At 41.5% G+C, this 12,252-nt stretch overlaps 1 protein-coding gene across 8 annotated transcripts in view; it reads left to right on the forward strand.

The window, feature by feature from the left end:
• Positions 1 to 12,252, forward strand: part of SLC4A4 (solute carrier family 4 member 4) — a 354,963-nt gene that overhangs the window by 60,045 nt on the left and 282,666 nt on the right. For all 8 annotated transcript variants that reach the window (XM_067736229.1, XM_067736230.1, XM_067736233.1 and 5 more), the window contains exon 3: positions 11,277 to 11,456. In XM_067736229.1, the coding sequence (XP_067592330.1) occupies positions 11,277 to 11,456 (180 nt within the window). The remainder of the gene's footprint in view (positions 1 to 11,276; positions 11,457 to 12,252) is intronic.

Raw genomic sequence — 12,252 nt, forward strand, 5'->3', positions numbered from 1 at the left:
GTGCGGTCAAATAAACCAGTCATTAATTAAGGACACAAGGTTGTTTGATGTGATAATTTAGAGAGTGTATCATGTAGGTGGATGAGGTTACATGGGAAACCAAGGTATGTATCTCCCATAGAGTGACATTAAGTTGAGACCTAAAGGGTGAAGAGGGTTAGCTAGGTCAGGAATGAGGGAAGCCTCCCAGGCAGGATGTGTGAAGGCCCAGTGGTGAGAAAGAGGTAGACCTGTTAGAGAAGTGAAAATAAAGCCCATGTGGCTAGACTACATGAATAGGGAGAGAGTGGCCTGAAGTGGATGGAACCCAGATAATTCATGGCCTTTTATACTATGCTAAGGATTTAGGATTTTACTGAGGGTGCACTGGGGAGCCACCTCAGAGGGTTGTAAGCAGGGAAGTGACAAGACAAAATTTGCATTTTAAAAAATATCTCTTTGGCTCATGGGTGGAGAGAGCTTCCCAACAGGGCAAAGATAAAAGTGGAGACACTGTTGCTAAGATTCAGCTGAGAGATGATTTTGGGTTAGAGTAGAGGGACAAAAAGATGGGTTGAATTGCCAGGACTTGCTGATGGACAGATGGGTGGGTGGGGATGATTGCTTCTGGATTTGTGCTGTGAGCAATTTGGGAGACTTATGTGCCATTTGTACGATGGAGGAATAGTAGTGGAGGATGGTAGGCAATCAGCTTTTTGAGTCTGAGGTCCCTGTGAGACATCCAAGTAGAACTCTAAAGTAGGCACTTGGCTACACAACTGGAGCTAAAAAGAAAGGGCAGGGATGGAGATGTAAGTTTTTTTGGAATCCCAGGGAGATAGCTAGCATTTCAAGCCATAGGAATGGATGACATTACCAAGGGGAGAGAATAGAATGAGAAGAGGACTGGGTGGGCTCTGCTCTGCCAACCTTTGGAGACTGAGAAGGAGCAATCATAGAAGCTGGAGGGTAACCAAGAAAAGTGTGTGTCTGAGGCCAAGAGAAGAGCATTTTCAGCAAGGAGCCAGTGACCGACAGTGCTGAGTGCTGCCTGGAGTCAAGTAGATGAGGAGCGAAAAGTAACCAGTGGCTTTGGCAGAAAAAAGTGCTTGGTGGCTTTTGTTAGCAATCTGGGTGGCATGGTTAGTAAAGAGTCAAATCGGAGTAGACTGAAGAGTGCCCAAAGAGAAAGCTATCCTCATAAGAAGTGGCGAAGGGGGCTTCCCTGGTGGCGCAGTGGTTGAGAGTCCGCCTGCCGATGCAGGGGACACGGGTTTGTGCCCCGGTCCGGGAAGATCCCACATGCCGCGGAGCGGGTGGGCCCGTGAGCCATGGCCGCTGAGCCTGCGCGTCCGGAGCCTGTGCTCTGCAACGGGAGAGGCCACAACAGTGAGAGACCCGCGTACCGCAAAAAAAAAAAAAAAAAAAAAAAAGAAGTGGCGAAGGGACCTGGAGAAATAGTAGAAAACTTTTGGCCTTTCCCCTATGTGCTCCATTACACTTAACCAATTAGAATACTTAGAATTCTTATAGAATTTTTAGAGCTAGAAAGGATTTTAGAGAAAATGTAGCTCAACGTTCTCACCTTACACATGGAGAGATGAGCCTTGGAGAAAGTAAAGTGATTTGCTTGCAGTAACGCTGATAGTAATTGGGAAGAACTAGTACAAGGAAGGCAAGCTTCTTGACTTTCCCAGGGCAGTGCTCATTCCAAAAAAGTGTGCTTGAAGTCTGGTTCCTCTGGAGCGGGAAAGGAATTTAGAAAAGGAGATGGATGAGAGCTTAAAGAAGCGCCTGGAAGAATAGGGGGTAGAAAGAACTAACTGGAGAAGAATAAAAGGTGTTGGGAGAGCTTATGAAAAGGTGAGAGAGAAAGAAGACAGAAGCCTGGCTGGCCTCATTGTTTGCATGACCGCAGATGCTCGTGGGAGGACAGATGTCAGAGCCAGAACGTCTTCATGTTCTGGGGCCGTTTATGGTTACTAAGTGTTGTGGATTTAAACTTGTCATTCTCTGGTTATAAGACAGAAACATTTTCAAGAATTCCTGAGCCATTTTTGTCTTCTAGGTAGTTGCTAACTTGCAAGGCCTAATCGATTACCTTTTCCCTCCTTGACTGTATTTTGCAGACAATGGAAAATGGGGGGTAGTGTCGGGGACTGGTACCGTGGTAGTAGGAAAGTAGGAAAGGAAACCTTATATAACCAGGAGCACCAAGAGTCCCAGCCTCTATGTCATCAATTATTTGGCTTTAGTTGGTTCATTGGTACATGAAGAGGTTTAATCAGGTGATCTTTAAGGTCATTTCAACTCTGAAAGTATGATTATGAGCTGCGGTGTCAGTGAATGTTGTCCTATTTTCTAGGTGCTTGTGGAAAACCATAGTCATGAAGATTCTGGGATTGGGCTTAACTAGGCTCGTTTAAGTCTCTCGAAGCACTTTCCCTAGTTCTTGGTCATTGTTTTAGCCCCATGGCATTATCCACATCTCATTTACCTATATACAGGTATGTGAGAGGAAGGAATTATGTGAACTAATATTAGTGATACCTGCTTAGCCGTGAGTGCATTGACTATATGGTGGATTATCTGTCTATAGCGACTAAAGACCACTCTTCCTATTGCCCAGCGAGGGCTTAGGCCAGTGCTAAAAGGGAAGCCAGAATAGAGTCGGAGATGAACAATGTGGTTAGAATGAGAGTGTGAATGTGCGCATTTATGTGTCTGTCTAAGCTGCCTCTCTGGCTGCAATTGCAAATCCGGTTATCAATGACCATTGGATTAGCCATTGTTTTCTCTCTTCCAGTCCCACTTGCCATTCAGTTGTGCAAATGGTGACCACAAGGGAGATAATGGAAACTGTCAGTTCTCTGTGTTTGGCTCACAGGTGGATTTTGTCTGACTGCATGTGTACTGCACATTAAAATGCTCCAGCTCTTTCGGGGTTCTGGGATGTCAGGATGAGTCAAGGTTTCACCTCTTCCTATTGGGTGGCTCCTCTTGGCTCTTAGCCCTGCCCTGACTGGCTCTGGCCTTCCCAGGCCTTTTGGCTCCACTCTTCTCTGTGCTGTCAAGTAAAAGGACAACAGACCTGAGCCCTGGGGGTCGGCACTCACGGCATGAAAGCTCTGGGGGAGACCCTCCCAGAGCAGGGTGGACATGGCACGGCATTTGTTCCTGGGCCGGGTGAGGGAAGATTGAGGTTATGGAAGGTATTGCCTCTGCTGCACAGTTAAGCTCTGCATAATGACTAAAAAACAGCTTAGGGGCGAGTTAGACTTGATCTAAAGGTGGCTGTTTTGTCCTGCGCAGAGTGAGTGTTCCAGAGTGCCATAGCTGGAGAACAGAGAGTGTTCACAAGTTATTATCCGGGCTCAAGGGGAGTGGGAAGGAGGAGAAATAGTACTTTGTTTCTTCCCCTTTGGAAATAGGAGGGAGATATAAGAACAACACTTACCTTTGTGCACCAGACACATTGGAAAAGACACTTTATTGACACTATTGGATTCGGATTGTCCTTAAAAATGCCTAACTCTCTATCTCTATACATAGAGATTATATATATATATATATATATAATAGAACATAATATAATATATATATAAATCTCAATATAAATGTATAGCCGTAGGTATAAATATAGGTATTTTATATCTACAGATATGAATATAAAAGAGGTTTTGCTAGAGCAAAGTTAAAATTACTTTGGAGAAGCAGCTTTTTATTGATTGTGGAGCACTTCAGGAGCTGCAGTTTATAAATGATATAAGGTGATTTTTAGTCCTGTTTATTTATCAAGGTAGGTTCCTGTACTGCCTTCAAGTGGTTGTTCTGGCCTAGATATCTTCAAATAATGAATGACCACTGAGTATAATAAGGTTGCATTTCTTTAAAAAAATACTCACTAATTCAGACTTCACACAGTGCTGGTTAGTTTAGCTTCTGTTATCAGCTATTAATAATGGAAGCTGTAATGGAAACTTAACTTCAGTGTGTGGTCATAGGGTCCTCACCTTTACCTAAACACTGTGATTAGGACTGTTTTGCTAAAAATGAGCACTTATAAGGCAGGTGCAGAAGTTTCCTGAGCTTTAGCTTGTCCTTTAGGACGAGAATTTCGCTAAGTCACCATAAGCTCATCTCCTGTTTGAGACCTTTTCCTTGTGCTGTTTGTTCTTGCCTAGAGATTGTTATCATCATCGTGATTATCAGCATCAAATATTAAATATTAAAAGTACTGTGCTCAGTAAACACCAGGTAACAAGCTAAGATTTCTTATCAGTCTTGCTTGGGGGAACCCCAAGTTGCCTTAAGGATTTCTGGGAGGCTTTCAGTGAACAAAATTCCCATGCAGTTCAGTGGGAAGAAAAGTATTTCCCTGTTTTTCATCACTTTTACTATTTATTTACTTGCATGCCTGCTCCTAAGTGTAATTGGTAGCATTAATAATAAAATAGATTACTAATCAGCATTCAAAATGGTCTATAAATAGATTACATATGTAGCATGCAATTACCTATTAATAAACACATGCATTATTATTTTTTTTTTTCTATGTGAAAAGTTGCCCCTATCCAAAATACAGAAATAAAAATCATCTGTTGTCCTGAGTAGTGGTGTCAGTTTGAAGTGTGGACCCTCATGCAAACATCTAACCAAGGGCTGACTTACCCTCTGTTAACTGCAAAATTACATCATGCCTTTCAAAGTGAGTTTTCTTTTCATGAACTGGTATTTATGCTCAAGTAAATTAGCAGTGTTGCTATGATTATTTCTTAATAGAACTGGTTATGGACACTCTTATGGGTTTGTAATACACTAGCAATTTATTTATTAAAGTATTTAGGATTAGACATACTGATCTATTTCTTATTATATAAAGTGCCAAACACACAACGTCTGTGGCATCTGGACTTGATACTGTGATTCTGTTTAAGGTTTCTTATGCATGTACTTCTAAAAAACCTTCATGATTCGTTTTGGTCCAAGAAGTAAAGTCTTCACAACATCTTTTTAATAATCTATCACTCACCCAGGGTCTTTGCCTCCTCTTCCAACAGTGTTCTTTTCATAATTGAAAAGAAATAATACATATCTCTTAAATTTGCCTCCCTCCCCTGTATCCCCCTCGGCAATAGCTACAACGTGTTTTAGGCGGCTTGGCATAAGACCAGGTTACTTTATTTTTTAAATTATCATTATTTTTTCTTCTTCTCTCTCTTTTTTTAACATCTTTATTGGAGTATAATTGCTTTACCGTGGTGTGTTAGTTTCTGCTTTATAACAAAGTGAATCAGCTATACATATACACACATCCTCGTATCTCTTCCCTCTTGTGTCTCCCTCCCTCCCACCCTCCCTATCCCACCCCTCTAGGTTGTCACAAAGCACCGAGCTGATCTCCCTGTGCTATGCGGCTGCTTCCCACTAGCTATCTATTTTACGTTTGGTAGTGTATATATGTCCATGCCACTCTCTCACTTTGTCCCAGCTTACCCTTCCCCCTCCCCGTGTCCTCAAGTCTGTTCTCTAGTAGGTCTGCATCTTTATTTCATTTTTTTTTTTAGATTCCATATATATGTGTTAGCATACGGTATTTGTTTTTCTCTTTTACTTCACTCTGTATGACAGACGCTAGGTCCATCCACCTCACTACAAATAACTCAATTTTGTTCTTTAGATAAGCCAAAGAAGGCAGAATTTAATTTATATTTGGGGAATATTGCTTATTAGTTCTGAAAGAATGATGTAAAGTGCCAAGTGTCATGGAATCTTAGCTTCGAACTGGAGAGAACAGAAATTCCATTGATTATAGAAAGAGCAACAATGTGGATAAAAATCAAATTGGGAACATCCCTCAGTATTAGAGAAGTTCTGTAGGAGGCTGGGGGTGGCTGTGAGGGAAGGTAGATTTCTGGGCGGAGATTTAGGCCTATAGATTTAACTGTAGCTAAAGGATCACCAGAGGACAAGTAGAATCTCTGCCTAGAAATCTACCTCACAGCCACCCCCAGCCATCCACAGCTTCTACCCCCAGTACTGCCATCTCAGGTCTTAAAAAATATTTACATACTGCTTTATTCCAAAAAGGTTTAATGTGAAGGGAAAATAATGGGTAAAAAGTTGGAATAGCAAGGTTCATGTTTAAAATTCACGTCGCGAAACTCTGTCTACCTACTACCGGTTGGCCCGAGATTTGTCTCTTCTATTTCAGCATGAGGAAGGAAACACAGTCAATTATAAGGTAGTGTAAATATAGTGTACATTACAAAAAAAAAAAAACCACCCTAAAAACAAACAAAGCACCACCAATGCAGTAATGAAGCACTCACTCTTCTTGATGTTGAGACCTGAGAGAGATTTCTCCTGTGGGATTTTATGGGTTAGCTGGTGACAATATCCTTGACTTCCCTGAACCTTGGTTTCTTTGCCTGTACAATGGGGATAATGACAGTATTTAATTTGTGCAGTTGTGAGGATTGCATGAGGTAATAGAAGTAGGAGACCTAGCCAGAACCTGGCATATTTGTAAGAATTCCATAAATGGCTGCTATCATCTGTATGTATAAACACAGCACCATGTTTCCTGAAGGAGCTAATGATCTATCCTGCATAGAGAGGCATATGTTGTTAACCACTCAGTCCACTGCAAAAATTTTAGTTTGGCTCATTTGATGGGTTTAATTCTACAAAGTCCTAAATCATCATTGGTAGGGAAGTGGGTATATGTGAAAGCCTCTTTAACATGAATGGCTACAGAGTTACTAGCTGTAAAAGTTCTCTGGTGCCCTGAAATCATGATAGCAGCTCTCAGTGCTGTTAGTTTAGAAATATTTTAGGAATTGGGAGAAGTGGACATGATAACATGGCAGGACTTCTGCTTTCACCTGAGGTGGAGCACGTGAGGATGGAAGAAACAGGGATCACCTAGTGATGATTTCTGATGGTCAGAGATAACCAGGAAAGCCATGTTTTCTTCCCAGTAGTACTGGCTGTGGATGGATTGTGAGATATTCCCAAGACATTTAGAGTTTGTGGGGAACTTGCACCATCTGTCAGAGGAAGGCATGCGGGGTATTTATTTGAACACATGTTACTGAGGCCACTGCCAAATCAAGGACTGAACGCCCTTTGACTCACACCTAAGTGAACACTGTCAAATGTAGATTCCAGTAGTTTTACTTTACAAAATTTTGAGTAGCAAGAATGTAACCTTTATTTTAATAACATTTAAAACAATCACCATTTCCTTTTGAATTCTACCTATTAAAATTTTTTTTTTGCTCCTTCTTCTTTTTACATTATCTTTGGAAGAAGTTTTTACTGACATTTCTACCAGAGATTTTTTTTTCTTTTGCGCCTAAAATTCACTCATAAATTAAGCAGGTAATCGTCCCTGATTCTCTGAGCATCTTACTGTTTTGTAGACTCTTGCTGAATTAGAAATCTTGTCTATCAAGTTTCTCCTTTGCATTTTACATGTAAAATAATACTACACCTTCCACCGCTTGGTGTCGTTTGGGGAGTTGTAATTTTAAAAATAGCCATCAATCTTCATGGCCTATCTCTGAGACAGGTAAAGATATTTTAATGAAAATAAATATTGAGATCACCTATGATATTCTTATCAACAATAGCATTTTTTTTTTAAATCAGTAATGCTGCTTCTATTGACTCTAAAGACAGGTATTTTGTGGAGGTGGTAAGAATGCTTTCATTCCAGCTTATTTTATTTCTGGTATTTTTGGTACTTAGCACATACAGCTTATGAACGATTTGGTCATCATTTTGAGAAAGCATGCCTTTCCCCCAGTCACCAGAGTGAGGCTGCCTTCCTCTCTTCTGGTGGGCAAAGAAGCTGAAATGAAAAGAGGTTGAGAAGTAATTGATGAAACACAAACACTGTCTCTGAGGTCCTAAAGGCTTGTTTAACCTCAGGACCCCGTTCCTTTTCCTTTATCTGAACAAAGACAGAAAAGGAAAATGTAGTTACCAGTAATGTACGAGAGGAAAAGGAAAATGCTTTGCATTTTGAATTGCTCAGCTCAGTGCCCTGGTTTCGTTTGGCAGCTCTTGGAAGGCGAGAGCTTCCTCACCCAAGGCGTATTCTATTTTACTGTGCTGTAAGGATCCCCCCCAAAATTCATAGCCGTGTGGTTACCAGAGAATTGTAGCTTCCCAGAGGCCATCACTGAGAGTATAAAAAAATGCCTAAGAGGGCTTCCCTGGTGGCGCAGTGGTTGAGAGTCCGCCTGCCGTTGCAGGGAACACGGGTTCATGCCCCAGTGCGGGAAGATCCCACATGCCGCGGAGCGGCTGGGCCCGTGAGCCATGGCCGCTGAGCCTGCGCGTCCGGAGCCTGTGCTCCGCAACGGGAGAGGCCACAACAGTGAGAGGCCCACGTATCGCAAAGGGAAAAAAAAATTAAAAAAAAAAGCCTAAGAGTGTTAGTAAGGGATAGGAGTGGGAAGAGGGAACAGAGAGTGACTGCAGATGAGCATGAGGGATCTTTTTGGCTCGGTCGACAGGTTCTGAAATTGGATTATGGTGATGTTTCCCAACGCTGTAAATATACTAAAAGTCATTGAATATGAACCCTTAAAATGAGTGAATTTTATGGTATGTGAAGAATTATACCTTAATAAAGCTGATAAAAATGTCTGAAATAGGGGCTTTTTTTTTTTCTTTTTTTGCGGTACGCTGGCCTCTCACTGTTGTGGCCTCTCCCGTTGCGGAGCATGGGTTCCAGACGCGCAGGCCCAGCGGCCATGGCTCACGGGCCCAGCCGCTCCACAGTATGTGGGATCTTCCCGGACTGGGGCACGAACCCGTGTCCACTGCATCGGCAGGTGGACTCTCAACCACTGCGCCACCAGGGAAGCCCCGGGCTGTCTTAAAAGGAACCATATTCACTGTTGGTACCTGGGCTTCATGGTGCAGCATCGTGTCTGAAACTTCCCCACCTGTGGGAAAGTCGGCGGGGTTGGGGGAGCATCTGAGGGAGGGGCAGGAGGAGATGGGAATAAGCTGAATCTTATTCCTAAGGCAGGGAGGAGGCCTGTGATCATGATGCGTATACAGTGGCACCATTTTTATGGTGATGACGACTCCGGTTAGGTTTCTGAAGGTAAGGTACCTTTCTCTCCTGGGCTTTGAAAACTCACCTTCTGAACCGTCCCAACTCTTTTGTTGGGTTGACAACAACACTTTATAGCCAGAAATCTTACCTTAAAATCTTATCAGCCCATGTAAACTGTCTTTTAAATGATTTATCAAATATACTATGCAGATTTGTGTAAATATATTAAAAAAATCTTTCTGTGTAACATCAATTTGACTCATGTAGCTTAGCCACTACATTTTTTTTTTTTTGCTTGGTTACCATTTTTTAATAAGAAAATATGTTTTTGAACATCTTTTTGGAGTATAATTCTTTACAATAGTGTGTTAGTTTCTGCTGTATAACAAAATAAGAAAATGTTTAATGTGACAGGTTAAAAAAGTTTTTTTCAACCTCTTAGTTTTTTTCATGATGTTTTCCTATTTCTTGAACGAAGGCAATCAAGCTTTCAGAGTTTGATTTACTGAAGAAATTGGTTGGCTTTGCTTACATATATTGTGTGACTTGAGATAAAGCTGCAGGACTCCCTCAGTAACTGGAGGGCAGGAAACAATTGACACTGTTTCTTAATTCACATTGTTTCTGAGACATTTCCTACTTCCTAGTATAATATAGCTTTCCCATGAGAACAATTTGCTTGTAAATGGTTAGACATGATAAATTTCTCATTGGCACACATTCTGTGAGGAGAATTTCACTGTGCTTTTTAGTAGTTGAGTTGGCGTGTGTGTCTGTGTGTTTGTGTGCATATCTGTGTGTGTGCTGGGGGCTGGTGCTTCATGTTTTATGTAGATGCCTCCAACTTCATTCCAAGTATGAGATATTTTCTTTTGAATGCTTACCCATTAACCTAGGGTTCTGCATTCCTTGGTTGGAACCTCTTTCTTGATATAATTGTTTTAATCCTTCCAGTTTAAGGGAACAACCCTGTGGATTATGGTGTTTTTAGATATGCCTGATGAGTTACCCTGGAAAGGAATTCACAGCATTTACATCAGACATTTGCATGTATGTGTATTGCATGTGGGTGTGTGATATTGTGTGCAGCACTGTAAAGTGGTCATCAAGGAATAATGCCAGAATGGGAAAGGAAATCCGTAGATTATCTCATCTTTTTTGCAATTCCTATTTGCAATTCAAAAAAAAAAGAAGTTTTCACATTACTTCCGAAATGGTGTTTCCCGCATTCAGAAGTTAGACCGTATATAAAGTGAAAGTAAAAGTTTTCCAATTAAAAAAAAAATGTAGAACTTTGAGTTCCCTTTTTTTTTCTGTCTTATCAGATTTTGTAAAAATAATACCACTTGTCAGTTTTGCAGCTCCTTCCATCTAGAGAACTAAAAGCATTTCACAATCTTTTTTCCTCATGCCCTTCTCTTCAAGGCAATCTTTACTGGGCTGGGTTTATTTTTATCACTGCAACAACCAGTTTTTAGAAACTTTTGCAAACGAAAAAAGAAAAATGAGAATGGCACTGTAGCTGACATTCATTTTAGCTGTTTCCTAGTGTGAACATTTGAGTATTTCTAAAATTTTCTCTCCAAGTATGTCTTATTTTTTCTTAGTTTGTCCCAGTTCTAAGTCTCTATTCTGCTGATTGGGTAAAAAAAGTTTTAGTGTAAAACCTTATACCCCGCAGAATGACCTCTTGACCTTTGAGTTAGATCTTCCCCCTACCCCCGCCCCCCCTACAGTTCCAAGAGCTCCTTTTTCATCACTGTGTTCAGTATAATCACAGATTCCAGGAAAGTTAGCACTGGAAGGGCCTCTAGGGATTACCCAATTTAAGCCTCTCTTTATATAAATGATGAGATTGAGGCCTGGAATGGCTAAGGGACAGGCTCAAGGTCAGATAGCTCATTGATGGCAGAGGTATGACCAGAATCAAGGATTCCTGATTTCCGGTTCAGTATTCTTTGACTTTCCTAAACAAAGAGGTCTCTCTGGATAGAATTAGAGCACACCGTCACTGAATCCTAGTGCCAACCAACAGGTTGATTTACAGTCTAGCGCAATGAAAATTGGGAGAAGATTTTATTTTTCCGGTTTATTTGTCAAATATGGAATGGTAGTGTTGAATTCATGGACATTTTTTTCTGACCTGTGGGTCTTGTGCAATTTCTGTGCAGCGGAGACTGTGATTTGAAATGACTGGCGATTTGTGTACCTTCCTCAGGCCACCACACCATCTACATCGGGGTCCATGTGCCAAAGAGCTACAGGAGAAGGAGACGTCACAAGAGAAAGGCAGGGCACAGAGAAAAGAAGGAAAAGGAGAGAATCTCTGAGAACTACTCTGACAAGTCCGACGTGGAGAACGTGGATGAGTCCAGTAGCAGCATCCTAAAGCCTCTCAGTGAGTACTCCCTGGGTGTGGGTGCCTCTCTCTGCTTCACTCCCGCAGCCTGGGGAAAGACACGTGTCAAGATCTTGTGGCTAACAGGGAGGGACGCAGCGATACTGGAGTGGTGCCCTCTAAAGCGTAGTGTCTGGAGAGGCTTTTCTTGTCCCAGCAGGTTGGTCTAGGAGGAGATCTGGTAAAATTCTGAGCTGGTCAGAAAAGATGGGACAGAGTTTAGGCGTGGTTGTGTGTTTTGACTAGTGAAGGAGGACAGAATGTTATAGATGGCATTTAACTGCAGTTATCAACAGTAACTGGGAGATTCTTCCAGAAATTTTTGGATTGTTCCTGCTTAGAAATAGGTTCTATTAAGATAGTAGGTCAAGATGAGAAGTATCTATCTATCTATCTATATATATATGTATGTATATATATGACATTTATAGGAATATAGGTGACATTTAGCCAGGTTGATTTAAAAAGGAATAGTGGGAAAGCATCCTGAAAATCAGAGAAGGATATAGAGTGACACAGCTCTTGAAAGGTTGAACCTATTAGATATCATACTTTGGATAGAGGTGTTATTAGGAACAGAATAGCAGGAGGTCAAAGCACATCCTTGGATTCAAGCGCTAGGGTGGATGTGTGTTTAGGTGTATGTGTCTCTTGCTTTGGTTCCTTTTGATATGGAGAACGTTTGGCTATCTGGGCAGCTTTGTGGCTGAAGGGAACATGAATATATGCTGTAGAAGGGAGAAGCAGTAGAAACATATGCCAATTTGGGAAGATTCCCCAACAGGAGTTACATAGT

The sequence above is a fragment of the Pseudorca crassidens genome, chromosome 4 (assembly GCF_039906515.1).
Source record: "Pseudorca crassidens isolate mPseCra1 chromosome 4, mPseCra1.hap1, whole genome shotgun sequence".
In the NCBI taxonomy this organism is placed as follows: Eukaryota; Metazoa; Chordata; class Mammalia; order Artiodactyla; family Delphinidae; genus Pseudorca; species Pseudorca crassidens.